At 40.5% G+C, this 20,044-nt stretch overlaps 1 protein-coding gene across 40 annotated transcripts in view; it reads right to left on the bottom strand.

The window, feature by feature from the left end:
* PARD3 (par-3 family cell polarity regulator) overlaps positions 1-20,044 on the bottom strand; it is a 579,492-nt gene that overhangs the window by 285,128 nt on the left and 274,320 nt on the right. For 39 of the 40 annotated variants that reach the window (XM_055543694.1, XM_055543705.1, XM_055543697.1 and 36 more), the window contains one exon: positions 15,981-16,112. The exons of the other annotated variant lie outside the window; for it this stretch is intronic. In XM_055543694.1, the coding sequence (XP_055399669.1) occupies positions 15,981-16,112 (132 nt within the window). The remainder of the gene's footprint in view (positions 1-15,980; positions 16,113-20,044) is intronic. 40 annotated transcript variants of the gene reach the window in all.

Here is a 20,044-nt window from a genome sequence, read left to right as displayed (position 1 = left end):
AGTCTGACATAGGATCTGCATGAGGCCACGGTAGGAGATAAAGCCTAAAAAAAGTTAACTAGGATTCTGGATTGCAGAATTCTCAGAACACCCAGTTAAGGCGGTTAATTTTAAATCAGTGCAGGAGAGAGATTTTTAATGCCTTTACACGTGGAGGTGATGCAATGCAAATAGTGGTTTGAAAGATGAAGCAAACAGGAAGATGCAGCATTGACTAAGGAAGGGACAGATGGTGGAGGGAGACAAATGCTACACGAGTCCAGTCGAAGGGAGTGAGGCTGAAGTGTGAACAGGTGCAAAGAAAGTAGAAAGGCACAGATACACGCCAGACTAAAGGTATAATATGTAGCACCTGGCAACAGATAAAACAAGAAGCAGTAGAAGGAAGAGAAAAAGCAAAATTAGTTTGAAACCTGGGAGACTCATGGCAAAATGACAAAAAATAAGAAAGTCACCAACAATCATAGAATTTTCTAGCTCTAGGAAACATTCGGAAATTAACTGCAGACCATTTCACAGGGGATGAGGTCATCCTGGCATCCAGAGGCTGTGACGGATCACACAACTGGATGTGGATGGCAGGTCAGGTCAAGAACTAGGGGCTTTACCTCACACTGCCCTTCAGACTAGGGACCACTTCCCCTCTGCTTGGAAGAAAGTGTAAAAAATGGCTAAAAGATATCTAGAAAGACGTAGTTGGCTAGTATTTGTGGGTAACATAAGGCTGGAGGGATGGGAAGAGAAACTAAAAGGTCATGCCAAAGAAGAGCACATAAAATTCCATTTAGAAAAATGACCTGCACACACTCAGGCAGAGCAAAAGAAAGGGATTTCTGCAAATAAAACTGTAAGTGAGCTTATGGACAGAATGGCAGAGAAGCCAAGAGAAAGACTTCTAGGGATCCAGTAGATACAAAATGCTAGTCCAGCCACTTACAGAAGGAAAAATGCACAACACACCTTAAAGAAGACATGTTCACCATCAATAAAATCCCCTGCATATTTTATGGTTTCCAATATATTGAAGGAAATAAGACGTGGGATTTACCTTTTTATATAAATCTACAAAATAAATAATAAGTTAATTAAATAATTATGTATACCCTAATTCAACTTAACTCCTACTCAAGAGCAAAATTGTAAAAACTCAAATAGTCATTATATTGAGCCACAGAAAGTATATCAAATTGCTGGCTAAGTCATGTCCAATATTAGACAACTAAATTAGCAAAAGTTTAACACATAACTCAGTGGAAAAAATCTTTTTAAAATAACAAACATTATTTTTATTTGAATTGAGACCTATTTTTCTTGGCCAATCCACAGAAATATGTTTCTCTTTCTATGAGTTCAGGACATTAATGCCAAACTCTCAGCCAAAGGTTTATGAAAGTATTACTGAATCAGGTCTGTTTATGATTAAAATACAAAGTTCTCAGGAAAATTAGTTCCTCCAGGGACTTAAAATAGGAGTAAGTCCAAAAGCCTAGATTTCTGCTGATATAATCTAACTTTCCTTGCCCTCCCTTCAAATTTTCCCCAACTTAATCTAGAAGAGATTCTTGAAAACTTAAACATTCAATGTAAGGAAAGATATACTATCTAAGGAATAGTATATTTTTTATCGAAATGTTTGCTACAAAAATGTTTCACGTGAAGAACTGTTTTGATACAAAAATTAAAAATAGGTAGCCCTTTACAACTACAAGTACATTCAATGAAAGTAAAGTTGTGTTTAGATGCAAAGGTTGTAAAAGAGATTTCATGCCACCAGAAGTTAACGCATGCCTCCCTCAAAAACAGAACCCAGAGCAACAAATACAGGCATGCTCTCATTAAAAGAAAAAGACACATTTAAAATGAAGCCTGATGCTATGCTATGCTAAACATAATTGCTATGTTGGGAAGAAAGGGAATCAGCAGTTGCTGGGTGCACCTTCTTTTGGTTTGGCCAGGAGCAAGGGGATAGGATAATGGGTCATGGGAGGCAGGTGTCAGGACCGCTCCAGAGGTGGAGCTCTCCTAGTTCTGACCAAAGGAGAGGAGTTAGGAAGAGAGGAAGGGAGAGTCAACCAGCATGTTCAAAAAGCCAGTGATGGAAGAGCAACATGAACCTGGAGACCAAAGAAGGTCCAGGCAGCTGGCAGTGCCAGAGTAAGGGGAAAAGCACTGGGATGTCAGTGAAAGAGCAGCAGGAAGACCCACCCACAACAGAAACACTGACTTCCCTGGCAGTCCAGCAGTTAAGATCCCATGCTTCCAATGCAGGTGGTGTTGGTTTGATCCCTGCTCGGAGAACTAAGATCCCACATGCCACACAGCATGGCCAAAAAACAAATAGAATGGAAAGAATTAAAAACAGAAAAAACTACTACTACTGTGTCTTTTGTCTGTGAAGGAATAACAAGAACCTCTACCCCTACCCCTAAGGCTTCATTTTCCTTCCAGGAAGACAGGGATTGAGTGACATGCTCTCCTGAAGAGGAAAGGAAGCCCATTCTTAGCTCATGTGCTGCCAACTGAGTCGACAATCTTCTGTTCTAGAGAGCACGGAAAGGGAGGAATTTTAAAGGCACATCTTGTCAGCTGAACAGATTTCACAGAACCTCATATTGTAAGGTAACATGACAGAGTACAGGGGGTCTCCTGGGCATTGTTGATGGGCGTATGCTGCTGCTGCTAAGTCACTTCAGTCATGTCCGACTCTGTGCGACCCCATAGACGGCAGCCCACCAGGCTCCCCCGTCCCTGGGATTCTCCAGGCAAGAACACTGGAGTGGGTTGCCATTTCCTTCTCCAATGCATGAAAGTGAAAAGTGCAAGTAAAGTCACTCAGTCATGTCTGACTCTTAGCGACCCCATGGACTGCAGCCTACCAGGCTCTTCCATCCATGGGATTTTCCAGGCAAGCGTACTGGAGTGGGGTGCCATTGCCTTCTCCGGTTGATGGGCATATAAGCTGGTCCAATATCTACTGAGGTCAGTCTGGAAACATCCATCAAAGTTACATGTGTATATACTCTCATACAAACCCACAAATGTACAATTTCAATTTTAGGTATCTATCCACGAGACAGTCAATGCCAAGTAGCTTAAGGACAAAGGTTATTCATTGGGGTGCAAAGCCCAGTGAACAGCAGAGTGCTTATCAGCAGACAATGTCCCATCTGTACAAAGGAAAATTACTGAACCGTTTCATAAACAGACACTATTTATGTTTCAATATAAAAAGACTGCCCAATCATTCTCAGCAGAGAAGTCAAAGCTCAGAAGATGATGGATAGTATTCACGCAAAAATGTGAAAAAAGAATATATTTTCATGTTAGCTTAGAAAAGAATGGTACTAGCTGAAAGGATCCCTAAGAACCCAGGAACAGTGACTGCATAAAGGGAGGAGAACCGGACACTGGAAGGCAGTATTTTGTAATATCCATGTATAATGTGTGCTTTGTGGACTATGAATATACCACCTTTGCCAAACTTAAATAACATATCTTAACATTTTTATTTAAAAAGAGAAATCATATTATCAAATTAATCCCCATATAGTCCAACGAGTATACTATTTTTCAGGATAACAGAGAAGACCCCATAATTCTCATCACTCATCTCACTAGATGTCCAATGAGCCCAGATTATTATAGAAATAAACAGGGACACCTATTAGTATTAATTTCTTTTTAAAAATTCTCTACAGACTGTGTGGTTTATCTTTCTATAAGAATCAGTTCATTTTACTAAAAAACTTTTTGTTCAGTTCCATAAGAAATAAAGGACATCACATCTCTTTTTGAAAATAATTTCTAAAATTCAATTTTATATGAAGAGAAATGTTACTCAGAATTGGAAGAAGAAAATAATATCAAAAATCTATATACTAGATCTAAAATGCTAATGGTAGCTCAGAATTTATAATATCCACATGTTATACACTGAACATGTAAATATGAAACTCCAATGTTCCCAGAATAAGAAAATTTGTCCCTAAAAGAAAATAAAATTTTTGCTAGCCTGGGGTACAAGAGTAATAATTATAATTCATATTGATTCTAATGACAATACAAACCTCAGAACTCTCTGAAAAACAATTTTTAAACAGCAAGAAAACAGCTCTGAAACAAACAAAATATATGATATATTCAGGAGAGAATATATTACATTCAACTCACTTGCTTATAAAATATTAAATATAATCAAACAACTTGTTCAAATATTGTTTTCCAATTAAATGGAAAATTAATCTGTCGCTTTAGCTACAACCACAGAGTAATTTCACATTTTCTGATAATTAAATATTTTAAATATTCAAGTAATTAAAAACTTCAGAGCTAATAGAATCGGTGACTATGTTGGAACATGAGCAACATTTTAGGGGGCTTTTTTTTTTATGTCCCACTAATGCCTCCCTTAAGTAAGTCCCAGCAGCTTGCACCTTCTACGATCATGATGTTCTCTAGAAAGCTTTAAAAGCCTGAAAAGCCTCAGGTGTCTTTCCCAGGGCAACTGTGACCTGTGATACAGCAAAAATTATAAGGATGCAGAGACACTGCTGGTAACAGACTGCTCAGGCTCACCTTTTAACACCATGTTCAGTTACAAGACACTCTCAGAGAAAGGTAAGAAGTGATTAAATAAGTCTATAAATGATGAAGACCAAGCTCTCCATCAGACCTGGTTTTTGGTGTAAAACTTGCACCCCTTGCAAAACAAGCAAGGATGTAGCCAAACATTGATGACTCAGAAGTATGACCACATGCATAAGGTTGACTTATGTACATGTCTTAATATTTAACAGTTTTTCTTTGCTTTACCTATAACCTGCAGTTTTTAGCTGGTAACTAATAAAAATCACAGGATCATATCATATGGCATAAAAACAGCCAATCTAGTCCACCCAGCAAAGAATCAACCTGCAATACACGGTATCAGGAAAAGTAAAATCATTATGGACTTTCTCCTTCAAATTTCTCAAAACACTTATTCACTCAAAAACACATGGGGGATGAGTCAGAGCTACAAACAAATAGTAACCAGGATGATGCCTGTGCCATTTTGGTGCATGGAAACGACATAAACAAAGATAAATTCAAATTCATAAGTGTAATAAAGAAAAGGCTGAGGAAAGAAGAGACAATTGCCTGAGGCCGCAGGAATGTGCCCCTCCTTCAAGCATGAAGCTTAGGGAGGGGTGGGGGGTGGGGGGGATACATGAAAGATAAAGAACATAAAGAACAAACCTGTGGACACCAAGGAGGGTGGTGTGGGATGGGTTGGGAGATTGGGATTGACACATGTACACTATTACATATGAGACAGACCGGCTGGTGAGGGCCCGCTGTGTAACATGGCCAGAGCGGGGGCGGGAGGGGGGGCGTGCAGGGGGCAGGAGGTACAATCTGTTTGTAGGATGTATGTTAAGTTAACCTTAAAAATGCATTCCAACATACAGAAGGGGCAGACGAATACGGTTTGATTCCACTTACACAAAGTACCTAGAATAGTCAAATCATGGTCAGAAAGTACATCAGGAGATGCCAGGGGCCAGGTGGTGGGGGTGGGCTGTGGGGAGGGGGACTTACTGCTTAATGAGGACAGAGCTTCAGTTTCAGAAGGTGAAAACTTCAGGAGATGGATGATGGTCAGAGATGCACAACAATGTGAATGGACTTAGTGCCACTGAACTGCACAATTAAATATGGTTAAAATAGTATGTTTTCTATTTTGTGATTTTTACCACAATTTAAAAAAAAAAAAAAAGACATTTAAAAAAAAGGAAGGAAGGAACTGAGTCTGAATTGGCAGGGCAGCCAGGAGACAAGAGCTTGTGGGACAGGGCCAGTGTTAATGAAGCCTGTGTGCTGGGTTTAGTTGCTCAGTCGTGGCCAACTGTTTGTGACCCCATGGACTGTAGCCCACCAGGCTCCTCTGTTCGTGGGATTCTCCAAGCAAGAACATTAGAGTGGGTTGCCATGCTTTCCTCCAGGGGATCTTCCCAACCCAGGAATCAAACCCAGGTCTCCTGCATTGCAGGCGGATTCTTTCCTGTCTGAGCCACCAGGGAAGCCCAAGAATGTGGCAGTGGGTAGCCTATAGCTGCTGACTAGACGACCGAGTGCAGAGACACACACATACACACACTCAGGGCTGCGTAGGGAAGAAATAAACACAAAGGCAAAGTCCTCTGACTGAGAAGGCACAGCGAACAAAGCAGAGGTGAGGGCTGCTGACCTTAGGGAAATTTCCTCCAGGTATGAGGAGGGCGGCAGCAGGCGCCAAGGTAGGTGTGTAAACACACTGCTGGGAACAGGACGAACCAGAGAACACAAGAATGACTTCAGAGAACTGAAGGAATACAGCAGGCAGGAAGAAACACTCTGCTTCTCAAAAGCTTTAACTTGATTCTGATAAATATCCACATTGCCGTTTTATCTTATAATTTGGTGATTACAGTATTTGCTTAATAAAGAGAAAGAGAGAAAACATTACTCCATCTTTCAATCTTATGAAGCTTGATTTGCTAAAAATAAAAATATTACAAGTAATATGTTCTTATTGCAAAGGAGTATGTATTTCTATAAAAACATGAAGTAAAACCCAAAAGCCCACTCCAAACCCATCTCCCTTGCAATGCTATTGAGGTTATATTATGGAAATGGGTGTGTTAGTCTCTCAGTCATGTCCGACAATTTGCAACCCCACAGACTGTAGCCCGACAGGCTCCTCTGTCCATGGGATTCTCCAGGCAAGAATACTGGAGTGACTTGCCATTCCCTTCTCCAGAGGATCTTCCCAACCTAGGGATTGAATCCTGGTCTCTTGCATTGCAGGCTGATTCTTAATCATTTGAGCTACAGGGAAGTCCTTTATATTATGGAAACTACATGTTTATTTTCGGTACTTTCTTCTTTAAAATCTTTTCAGATATTGAAGAAAGCTGATCAACAACCTCCTTCAGCCATAAGAGCAGAAAGAGAAAGAAAGGAGGGAAAAACTGAAGGAAAAAATAGCTCACAGATACACAGACCCAATGATAATACTACAGGGCACATATACCCAGGCCTCAGTGGGAGAAAAGAACACACAACCATTGAGCAAAACGCTTTAGTGTTTAAAAATAGCCATTTTTTTCAGGACCATTCCAGAATTCTGTTGAAGGTAGCTGGAAAAAGCCTGTATGAGACTGACTTTGAAAAACTACACCTACCTAGATCACAAAACCCCCAAATTTAAAATGGCCTATGAGGGATCCACTTGCTATAGGCAGGCTGCAGGACACGGGCAGGGAAGACAACGTACTGAAAGTGAAAGATTTTAATGCAACTTCTTCACCAAATTTCTTTAAAAGAGAGCAGTTCACTGCTCAGTGAATGTAGAAGAGAGAGGAGAAAACCTGTATTCTTTTCATAGTCATATTTAATCGTGCAGCTCACAACAAAAATCTTGAAGACTGCCTGCAATGAATATATGAAAAGGCACCTGAGGGTCGTAGCTAAAAAAGAAAATAGGCCTTTATCCACAGCACAAGCTCTAAACATCGAGTTACAGCAGCTATATTCACAGGCAAGGAAATCATCAGCTACTAACAGACACCCCTTGAAGGTTAATCCACACACCACCAAAGATTTTTCACTCAGTAGAATTTCAGACGCACTTCCCTGCTGCTCCCAGGCTTTTAGCTCCATAGGCCAAAGAAGCAATAAAAAGGGCCAGTCATAAAGGAACAGGAGAATTGACTAGTTCCCATTAAACCGCACTACCCCCAACCCAACACTCCAAAAACCAAAGAGCAGCACTACGCCTCCAGACCGTCCTCCATCCACAAAGGGACCCAGATGCTTAGAAAGTGGCAGAGCAGAAGCCCTCCTAAGACACTTAGCATTCTTAAGCGGTATCCTTAGGTCTGCTGCTGCTGCTGCTGCTGCTAAGTCGCTTCAGTAGTGTCCGGCTCTGTGCGACCCCATAGACGGCAGCCCATGAGGCTCCCCTGTCCCTGGGATTCTCCAGGCAAGAACAATGGAGTGGGTTGCCATTTCCTTCTCCAATGCATGAAAGTGAAAAGTGAAAGTTAAGTTGCTCAGTCGTGTCTGACTCTTCATGACCCATGGACTGCAGCCCACCAGGCTCCTCCGTCCATGGGATTTTCCAGGCAAGAGTACGGGAGTGGGCTGCCATTGGTCTAATCGTATCAAAACCACACTTGTTTGCCAAAAACAGAAGGGAATATAAAACACGGACACAGACACAGAAATTAACACTAATGTCATTCTTATGTCAGACTAGGTTCTTCAGAGAAGAACCAGAGATGATTTAAAATGATTAACTTGTATTCTAATTCTGATAAGATGCCATGGAAGCAAGAATCCAATTCTGGAAGGATGATAAGGGCATTAGAATACACCAGGGATGAAAAAGAACCAGCCCAGCACACCAAGTGGGACACCTAATATGCCAGGAGAAAATAGCATTTCAGTGACTCAAAACTAGAGAGCATTAAGTGAGGTGTAACCATTAAGCCCCATTCTCCCCCAAAATTAAGACAGGAAAGCAGCACTGAGCAAGTGCCCATGATGCACCAAAAGCTGGATTTGAGTTTGGGTATGTGTTCGCTCACTTCATCTGCACACACTCCAACAGTGGGCATTATTTTCCCATTTTGTCTGTACTGAAAATGAAGTTTGCAGAGTTTACACAACCCAGTCAAGGCCCCACCAGTGAATTATGAGTTTAGATAAGGGTAAAGTGCAGCTTATCACTCTCATGAAAGTGGCCCTGCGTGTGCTTTGGCAAGGCTCCCCAGGAAACTAGTGTGCCCTTCTTAAATGTCTACCAGCCCCTTGCCTTCCAGTCCTGATTTTGTATTTGATGCTATGAGTCCACAGTTCTTTGATAATACAAGTAGAAAATGTGTAGGGTTTATGAGAAATAATATGTGTCATGTACACAGAAGTCACTTTAATCGTGTTTTAAACCTTAACTAATGTAAAGACATGTCTTATTACGGTAGGCACCCCGTTATCAAAGTCCAAGACAATCTGCTCTTGGCATATCCAAGAGACATGACACCTCACTTCAGAGGTTGTTTGGGTTTTATTTTTGGTGTTATTGTGAACATGACAGGTTTCTGCTATGAAGAAACTCTCTGGCATTTTATAATGAAAACTAAATTTAATTTTAAAACGATCAATGTTTCTTGTTTCTACATTTGCTGCTGCTAGAGGGGAACGCAATTATACTTGCTTCTGCACAAGTTCTGCCAAACTTTGCCAACTAGGAAATAATATTAATAGATCCCCTACCTTTTAATAGAAAACTGTAGAATTTGAGAATTGGGAGGCAAGGACCTTTGATTATTTTTAACCAGATAATCCAGTCTTTTGGTTCCTCAGTGTCTATGTGCTAAAGAAATAACAAACAAAACACATTCTAATTACTATCTGGCAGCACCAGACCCTAACCTCCTATTCCGTTAATGTCGGCAGAGACCACAAAGCCCGGCCAGTTCCCCGGTCAGAATTTCCATCGTGAGTCCCGGTTCTAACTGGATGATCCTGCAGTCATTTCAGTGACGGGTTTGCAGCTGTTGTTATCAGGTTTCTGAGGAAGCCACCTCCTAATTTTGTCATTAAGAAAGTATGATCAGTTCATATTCTGGAAAACAACTTATTTATGTCATCTGGATGGTTCTAAGTGTCATTGAAAGGAGATTTTTTTTCTTCCCCGCTTAGAAAAGGATTTTAAGCACTTGGGAAAGAATGAGGATCTGCCCCTGTGCATGTAGACGAAAGAAAACTCAGCCTCAAAGAGAAGTGTGCAGACAGGGCCCATGGCGTGACTCGTGGTCCCTGTCATTCATCACACCAGGGCGAAACAGGCAAGACCTAGGACCGTGAGGAATTACTGACCGACTTACTCATTGTTTAAATTATCCCTGCATAAAAATCTGGATAAGCTTAAAAGTTTCTCTTTTTTTCCCCTAAATAAAGCTTTTTATTTTATTTTGTATTTGTAGCCAATTAACAATGTTGTGGCAGTTTCTGGTGAACAGTGAAGGGACCCAGCCATACCTATACACGTATCCATTCTAAAAATGTTTCTTCACACACTGCTTATTCACATCCAAAACAGACTCTAACTTTTATGTTTTAATACTTATTTTTACCTTTTTATTCATTTATTTATTTGGCTGCACTGGGTCTTAGTTGCAGCATTAGAACTCTTAGATGCAGTATGTAAGATCTAGTTCCCTGATCAGGAATGGAAGCCAGGCCCCCTGCATGGGGAGTGTGGAGGCTTCAGACACTGGACCACCAGGGACGTCCCCAGGCTCTAATTTTTAAAATTTACTTCTGCCCCAGATCTTCAAAAATTTGGCCTTAAACAAATTATAACGAAAAATAAAAACCTTTTCTATGATTTGTGAGTATACTCACTGTGTAGCATGTGAGTAGTAATCATAATGTGTAAATATTTTCAAAACTTTAAAAAGCATCAGGATAAGCAGACAATGTTGAACTCTTTTTTTTTTTTTTTGCAAATAAGACCAACGATAAACATTCATTCTCTGGCATTATTTTATTACATCTGTTTTCTATTTAACAGTCAATTATTTTCTCATTATAATCTCTATGACTCAACAAACACAGCTGACATAAAAACAAACCTATCCCTCCCTGGATTAGCCACCTTCATTTCGAAGGAAGAAGTGATCATAAGTCAGTAATGTCCTGTCGACATGAAAAAGTCTGGAGCAAGAGCATCCCGTCTGGAGACAGTGACAGAAGTACACAAAATCAGAAGGAAAAAGGCAGGTCAGCGCTTCTAAAACTCACAGCCTCATAGGCTCCAGCGGGGCGGGGGCAGCACATTCAATGTCAAGCCTGAATCTCGCCATCACCACACATCTAAGGTTTTCCCCGAGTCTGCCTCCCTCAGTATAACCTGCCAATTAGATGAAGCTTTTGCTTGATGGAAAAAACCTTAAAGCATGGACTTTCCTCTAAAGGTCAGGGCAGTCGTCCCCTGTAACACAGTGTAAGTGGTGGCTGGAATGTGCCTTCCACCTCACCACTCTTTCTGTTAATTGGCTTCAGGCCCGTTCACCCAGACAAGGTAGTGAAAATGGCAGGCTCCCAATTAGCTTAAATTTCCCTTAAGGTCCCTCTACAGTTCTGGTCCCAAATTCTCCCAATCACATATTGTAAAGATCCTGCCTCCTCTTCTGCGGAATTTATTAGCTGCAATAAACCATGGGGATATAAGAACAAAGGCAGCTTATGATCTATTATCTGCCAATATTATAGTCCATGCAGAGTCAGGGAAGTGGTAATCATAAAAAGAAATTCAGATTTCTTAAAACACAGCCACACATCAAAACTAAGGACTTCATTGCATTTTTTGTTACTTAGATCTTAGAATCAAAATTTTTAAAGCAGGAGAATTTTTCTTTTTTTACGTTTTATTTATTTAAGACCTAATTTTATTATTTTTATAAAACTTGTGGGCTGCATGGCATGTGGGATCTTAGTGCCCCCACCAGGGTTCCAACTAATGCCCCCTGCAGGGAAAGCTCAGAGTCCTAGCTATTGGACCACCAGGGAAGTCCCAGGAGAACTTTTTAAAGGCAACACAACAAACAACTGATTTAGTCTTCAAATCCTCTGTGCTTCCTCTGAGTGCTCTCAGAAGAAGGAAGTCAAATGACTGAGGTAAGAAAAGGCTGCTTTTGAAGGATGCTCAGCCCTACCTTCTGGAGAAGGCAATGGCACCCTACTCCAGTACTCTCGCCTGGAAAATCCCATGGACAGAGGAGCCTGGTAGGCTGCAGTCCATGGGGTCACTAAGAGTGCGGCACGACTGAGCGACTTCACTTTCACTTTTCACTTTCATGCATTGGAGAAGGAAATGGCAACCCACTCCAGTGTTCTTGCCTGGAGAATCCCAGGGACAGAGGAGCCTGGTGGGCTGCCGTCTATGGAGCTGCACAGAGTCGGACATGACTGAAGTGACTTAGCAGCAGCAGTCCTACCTTCTGACATGATCTTGATGTAGGATACAGCTTCAGGCTATTCTGAGCAAAGTGAGTCAGTTATGATTCCATAATCATGTTAAGTTTGACTCCAAGTGCTTCCTGGGTCAGAGTTCAGTATACCGCCTACCTCTGGTCACAGAGGTGTAACTTAGCAGCACTCAGAGGGAAGGAAGATTCAGTAGCCCTCTTATGTAGGGTCCATTCACAAAAGGGAAAGCACCTCAGCTTCCAGATGTGCCTGCTAACTCAGCACTCACACCCTCCTTTGTCCTTTTCATCCCTACTGTTTATTCCCATTGGCACGGCTGATGTGGGCATAATTGCCTTCAAAAAAGATAATGAGAAGCACTCTAGTAGGAAATAGAGCAAAAACAAAACCACTGCAGGCATATAAAATCTGGAACTCTCTCGACCTCTTTAGGACAGATGGCATAACTAAGAGAAGATATCAGTTCCACCCTTGTGATCTCAAATCCTAAAGGCAAGGGCTGACTTTTTTTTTAAAACATATGAAACATTCTTTTATCTACCTGATGCCACTCCTTTACTTTATTTTTAATGGCAAAAATTAAGGCGGGGAGGGGGGGGAAAAGCCACAGATGAGGCATCAGGCCATTAAAGTCAGATGACTCATGGGAACAGTTAAATGAATAAATCCACAATTAAATGAGAATGGCTGGACTAGATTTCCAGTGTATCCAGCATAACTTATTTGTCCTCTTCTATCCAAACAACTGTGCTTACTTTAAGCCAAAGTTTTAATATGAATTTTTGTTTTTGCTCTTCCTGTCTAGTTAAGTAGTTTTCAGGTTGGTTAATTATCCAGCTGATGGTAAACCACTAAATTTAATGAATGAATCATCATTTCTTAAGCTAAGGAAAAAGATGTTGTGGGCTCAGGAATTAATTAGCAATTAGCTAATGTCATCTACAGTGGGCTACATGGACTAAAAAAATACTTTAAAAAAAAAAAGCTTTTTTATCATAGAACAAATACTTTAGATAAGTTCAACAGAAGCAAAGCAAGGCTTATTTGGGGTTGGGGTAGGTGTTTGTGTGGCTTCTCAATGAGTCCCTTTTGCTTAAAAAGAAATTCCAAAATTACAAAGAAAAGCTATTTTACTTTCTTTACAGGCCTACAATCGCAACAGTAAGACAAAGTTATATTTTCAGAAATAATTAAATGTATCATATTTTAGAAACTCTGGGTTTCCAATATTTTTTTCTTCTGAATCTTGCAAACAGAAAAAAAGACCAGATTCAGCAACTTTTGCTGGAACAGAGCCCTGATTTTGTGTGTGTGTGTGTGTGTGTGTGTGTGCGCGCGCACGCGGTTTTGTTTAGTGACGAGCAACTGTGTTTCAGGAAAGGTAAACCCCCATTTCCACCCCCAGTTCCGGGAGGTCAAGTTTGATTAGTCCAAACCAACGCAGGTACTTTACTGCCTTTGATTTAGAAATGGGCAGGCAAGTCACGTGATTCTGAACAACAAAACACGGAGGGCATCTGGTGGGTAAGGAAAGAGTCAAGCTGGCAGGAAAAGCTTATCTGCTTTCAAGTGAGCCACAGTGAAGAGAAGGGCACGGCCCCCTTCCTCTGCAAGGATGTGATGGTCTGAATCAGGCAGGAAAAGACTAGTGGAGACCTCGGGAGACTCCCAGAAAAGCTGGGGACCCCAGGCCTTGAGGGAGGCCACCGGGCCAAAAATGAAGCCCCCTCTGCTCTTCCCCCAGACTTCTTGTTACAGGAGCAAGGAGTGCTTCCTTATCACGCAATCCAGATGTTCTGTATTGACACCCAATGTTTTTCCAACAAATACACTAAGACACAGTGAGTCTTTCTGGGTACCAGGCCTGACTCTAAACCCTCAGCAGGTATTACATCACTGATGAGGCAGGTTCGATGATAAACTCATCTGCTATATGAATAAACTGAGGGGTAGACCAGGTGCCCAAGCGCCCAAACACCGTACAAGGTGAACAGAGGGTAGCTGCCAGTCTGATCCCAGGCCCAGCTAAACCATCTTCATTTTAAAAAGTTACTTCAGTGAAAGCTGAAGTAGCACAGGGAACTCTACTCAACACAGTGTGGTGACCTAAATGGGAAGGAAATCCACAAAAGAGGGGGGTGTATGTACACGTAGAGCTGATTCACTTTGCCATCCTGCAGAAACTTACACTGTAAAGCAACTACACTCCAATAAGAAATTTTTTATAAATTTATACATCAAAACCCCTGCAGAAGGAAATGGCAACAGAGGAGACTGGTGGGCTATAGTCCATGGAATCACAAAGAGTCGGACATGACTGAGCGACTAACACACATACATCAAAAGAATGCAAGTAAAAACTGGTAGAAACCAAATAATAGTTTAGTTAATAGTGTTGTTTCAACTTTTTGATAATGTGGTTATTTATGTTAGCTGTTATCACTAAGCCAAGTGAAGTGTGCATTAGAACTCTGTGCTGTCTTTATAATTTATTGTACTACTTTTTTTTTCAAATAAAAAGTAAACAATAAAAAAACTTTACTTCAAAGTGATAATCTCATGGACTTTAATCAGTATTACTATTTCATTACCACTGGTTTTTCACTTGTTTTTATCACTTGTTCTTCCTACTAGAACTTCAATGGCTTTTTAATTATTTAAAAATTTTTCCATCACACAAAGTTTTATGCTCCTTACTATAGGATAAAAATCATACCATTGCAGGTATCAAAGGCAAACTGTCATTTTTTATTGTTCAAATATCCCACATACATAGAACTCTTTTAGGAGATTATACTGAAAAAATAGACAGATGAATTCAGTAGAATAGGGTTTCCTTCCACTGATATCATTAATCTAAATTGAAAAACAGCTTATTCCAGTATCTAGGCAACCACATTATCAATAATTTTAGAAATTACTGAAACAAATACACAACAAAGCATTCTGTCACTGAGTACTCACCTAGTTTGTGATCCATACGAACTTTTTAAAGAAAATAAGTGATGCGGAAACCAAATACACAGATTTTTAATATCAATACTATTAAAACTACAGAGAAAACACTGTGACTAACAATAAGCAATTAACACTTTTTTTAAATGACACTGCAAGAATTTTTTTATACATCAAAACTTAGCAGAAAACCTCTTAGTTTTCATACAAACGGCAAACAGTCCCCTTCCTAAGATAGGAAGCCATTATGTATGCTGAGTGGTGACCAATTTTTGATTTTGTGAATTGGAGGTGGCTACCCTGCAGAGTGAACTAAGCAACTGCGAAAACAGATGCCTACAACAGGTTCTGGTCTTAACCTGACAATTGCTGAAACAATACTAGAATGTCTATTTCTCCCATAAAGTGAAGTCAGGGGTAAAAGAAATTTTTATTTCATCCCTTCAGATCTTTCGACTTTATCGCCTCTCAATAGAGAGGGGAACCCATGGGTGATTTTTTTTAAGCCCCCCTTTTTTATATAGACCATTTTTAAAGTTTTTATTAAATTTGTTACAATATTGCTTCTGTTTTTTCGTGTTTTGGTTTTTTGGCTGTGAGGCATGTGGGATCTCAGCTCCCCAACCAGGGGTCAAACCTGCACCCCCTGCATTGGAAGGTGAAGTCTTAATCCCTGGACTGCCAGGGAAGTCCCCCATGGGTGGCCTTGAAAGTCTACTTATAAACTGCATTATTCATACTAAATATCTGTGCCTCACAACCTAAAAAGCTCTATGGTAGTAATTTTTGAGAATCTACAGCAACCGCTTAGGAGAAATCTTTGATCAGGGACCACCATTTAAACAGTCTACATTTATGTTAGACACACTCAGATACAGAGCCTGGTATTTAACTACAGTTGGGCAGAACCACTTATCTCCAAGCATCACTGTGATAGAGGGAAATGCCTAGGGGGTGGGCCAGGAAGTTATATCACCAACACGTGTAGAAGGATGAGTTTATGTTACCTGTTCTTGCTTCTCCAGCCACTTGTCCACCATTGGGTGACTGGCACTCAGAGATGAGCGAGCATTGTCTCTCTGAAATTGGTTAGACCAATTACTAGTGTCCCGTGGGAGGCTTCTGTAGTTTTCATCTTTCTATTCAAAAAGAAACAAAAAGGTGTCTTGTAAAAAACCAGACTTTGCAAATTAATGATGCACCTGGTTTTTCTAAAGTAGCAGAAAAAATAAAATGATTCTACATATTTAAAATGTTTTCCTCTAGTCGATATCAAAGAGCTGATTGAGGTCATTTCCTCCAGGTTAGACCTCAGAAATGCAGTCACCTGCCTGGGAAAGGGAGTCTGATGGCTGTGGCCACACAGGTAGGAGCACAGTAGACAGAACAACACACTCTGCCCTCCTCTGGGGTCAACCTCTGCAGGAAAATACTTCTATACTAGACTTTCATCATCACTCAATCATGGCATTTCTCTTTTCTTCTTCTTTCCAATCTTAGAATAATGTTGTAAGATGTTTTCTATAATTTACCAAAAACATTTAAAACAGGAGATGAATGAATTTGCTCTTTATTTAGATCCTCATAGATTCAGGAATTTGGGCAAGAAATTGAAGACTCTGGGTTCTTCAGTTACCTCCTTCACAAGCTAGTTGTAAACATTAATTCAAATAGTGAGAGAAGAAAAAAATTAGCCTATCCCAACACATGGTACATAATCAGATCAGATCAGATCAGTCGCTCAGTCGTGTCCGACTCTTTGTGACCCCATGAATCGCAGACACATAATTTGTTCACCCCAACATACTTGAGATGAGATGTCTTTGATTGATAATATTTATTTAATATACCCCAGAGCAGCCAAGGTATTTCTTTCAAATAATAATTTATAACAACTTGCTTTGGCTTAATCTCGATGTTCTGAAAAGAAATGAGAAGGCTAGGATAAGGTAGGAAAATTGAGCATTTCAGTTCAATAGCTAAATCTAAGTATCTTCTAAAAGAACAAATTTAAAATGTTAGCCTCACTTCAGCTAACTTACATCAGTGCCCCCACATTAAATACCCAAATATTTTCCCTAAAAACTTTGTTGAGGGTAGTCTGGCTGTAAAAATCTTCATACACATGATTGATTCTTATTCTTCATTACTTAAACCACATTAGCAGCAAACACACACACAGAAACAAAAAGTGTAACATAATGGGATTGATTGTATAGACCTTGGAATAAACCAGGATACTGTTTTCTGTTCCATCAGAGGATAAAACTTAAAAATGAACTGGTCATCCTGAACCTAGGCCAATATTGTGACTTTTGAAAAAAAATTTAATCTATAATTATAATTACAGTATAAACTGTAGTATGAAATAGCTACAGTATAAACTGTAGCGTGAAACTTTTTAACTTTTTAAAACCAAACTACAGAAAGTAAACATTAAAAACACAATAGTAGAATTAACCATTAGCAGCAACTACTTTTTACTAGAAAAACTCTGTATCCTTCTGGTTACTGTGGGTCAAAGTTGTGATGAGGCACAACCACAAGTACAAGGAAAATGCTGGTGCGATTAGGCTGCTGCTCCACGCCCACGATGAAGTGCGGACCTTGCTTACAAGAACGTGGAAAGGGTAAAGCAGAGGACACAGACAAAGTCTAAAGAAAGGAATCAAGCAAATGAAGCAACTAAAGTTCACTGTGTCTCAAAATATTAAGAGCCCTTCCTTGACCATAATAACTTCAGAACAAAGCAAATCTATGCTTCACATGGTAGTCCCTAAACTTACTGACCAGACATTCAAATAAGTCATAAAAGGCAGATAAACTTATTAATGACAGAAACTAAAAGATCCATGAAGACAGGAAAGATGGAAGGGTGGAGAAACAGAAGCACAAGTTTTACATCAAGGATCTTGTGCTCCTAACATTGACTAGGGACCTGGTTTTGCTATTCATTTCCCACCATTAGAAAGTATTATTATACCAACTCTCTACTTTGAAAATGAACAATCAAACAGAGGGCATTAAAAAAATACATCCTACTTTTTCTGTACGAATGGTATTTCAAAGTAACCAATAGTCAAGGAGGAAAACTTGTCCTTTCAGAAAGCATAGTAACTTAGATGCAGAGTACATCATGAGAAATGCTGGGTTGGAAGAAGCACAAGCTGGAATCAAGACTGCCGGGAGAAAAATCAATAACCTCAGATATGCAGATGACACCACCCTTATGGCAGAAAGTGAAGAGGAACAAAAAAACCTCTTGATGAAAGTGAAAGAGGAGAGTGAAAAAGTTGGCTTAAAGCTCAAAATTCAGAAAACGAAGATCATGGCATCTGGTCCCATCACTTCATGGGAAATAGATGGGGAAACAGTGGAAACAGTGGCAGACTTTATCTTTTTGGGCTCCAAAATCACTGCAGATGGTGATTGCAGCCATGAAATTAAAAGATGCTTACTCCTTGGAAGGAAAGTTATGACCAACCTAGATAGCATATTCAAAAGCAGAGACATTACTTTGCCAACAAAGGTCCATTTAGTCAAGGCTATGGTTTTTCCAGTGGTCATGTATGGATGCGAGAGTTGAACTGTGAAGAAAGCTGAGCACCGAAGAATTGATGCTTTTGAACTGTGGTGTTGGAGAAGACTCTTGAGAGTCCCTTGGACTGCAAGGAGATCCAACCAGTCCATTCTAAAGGAGATCAGCCCTGGGATTTCTTTGGAAGGAATGATGCTAAAGCTGAAACTCTAGTACTTTGGCCACCTCATGCGAAGAGTTAACTCATTGGAAAAGACTGTGATGCTGGGAGGGATTGGGGGCAGGAGGAAAAGGGGACGACAGAGGATGAGATGGCTGGATGGTATCACCAACTCGATGGACATGAGTCTGAGTGAACTCCGGGGGTTGGTGATGGACAGGGAGGCCTGGCGTGCTGCAATTCATGGGGTCACAAAGAGCCGGACACGACTGAGCGAATGAACTGAACTGACCTGAACTGAATGCACATAATAATAGAATAATTAATAGAATTAGAAAAATCACCATTTTCAACTCCTAATGAAATCATTCATTCAGGCAAAGATAATTAATGGATGCTAAAACCGTTAGGTGAAAAGTTGACAATGAACAGGGTGTATGCAACATGATGAAATACCACTTGCAAAGGGGAAAATCTATCTTTAAAATGATGAGACAAGATGCTATAAAACACCCTTGTTGATGTCTAGAATCCAAGAAGCTGCTGGTGCTTTTGATTCCTTTTGAATCTCCATAATGATGGAGATTCCTCATCTTTTAAATGGCCCCTGTGGGCTCTTACTATGGACCACTCACCACCGTCTCCCTGAACAAGCCCAAAAGTGTACAGTTTCAAAATCTGCACACATGCTAAGTCACTTCAGTTGTATCTTGATTCTTTGCAAACCCATGGACCTAAGCCCACCAGACTCCTCTGTCCATGGGATTCTCCAGGCAAAATGATTGGAGTGGGTTACCATGCCCTCCTCCAGGGGATCTTCTCCACCCAGGGATGGTCCTTAAGTCTCCTGTATTGGCAGGCATGTTCTTTACCACTGGCGCCACCTGGGAAGCCATTCAAAACCTAACCCGTGAAAATATCTACACACAGGTCACCAACACTAAATATTTTTTCTGAATTCATGATCTAAATTACCAAGAGGATGTCCCAAAGATATCTCAAAATCAGTAGATCAAAATGAAACCCAACTCCTATATCAATTCTGGCACCCTTCTGAAAACAGCATCACCTGTTTCACCTCTTTCCATCCTGCCTAATCCCCACAGTTGCTAGGTCTTGTGAATCCAGAGTTCATGGCCAAGATCTTAGATTTGGGCAATCACCCTCGTACAGAATCAATGTGCCTCTCATCTGAACGATTACAGCAGCCCTCAAATTGGAGGCTTGGTCAATCTTCATCCTCTCCAACAACCTGCCACAGAGGATTCTTCTACAATGCCCTCTAGGTCACGTCACACCTAGAACAAACACGAGGCCGAGCTGGGGACCTTCAGTACCACAGGCCTCCCATTTCCATCAGGATCTTCCTGAGT

This window comes from Bubalus kerabau, chromosome 13 (assembly GCF_029407905.1).
Source record: "Bubalus kerabau isolate K-KA32 ecotype Philippines breed swamp buffalo chromosome 13, PCC_UOA_SB_1v2, whole genome shotgun sequence".
NCBI lineage: Eukaryota > Metazoa > Chordata > Mammalia > Artiodactyla > Bovidae > Bubalus > Bubalus kerabau.
This window is presented reverse-complemented; position numbering and strand designations above follow the sequence as displayed.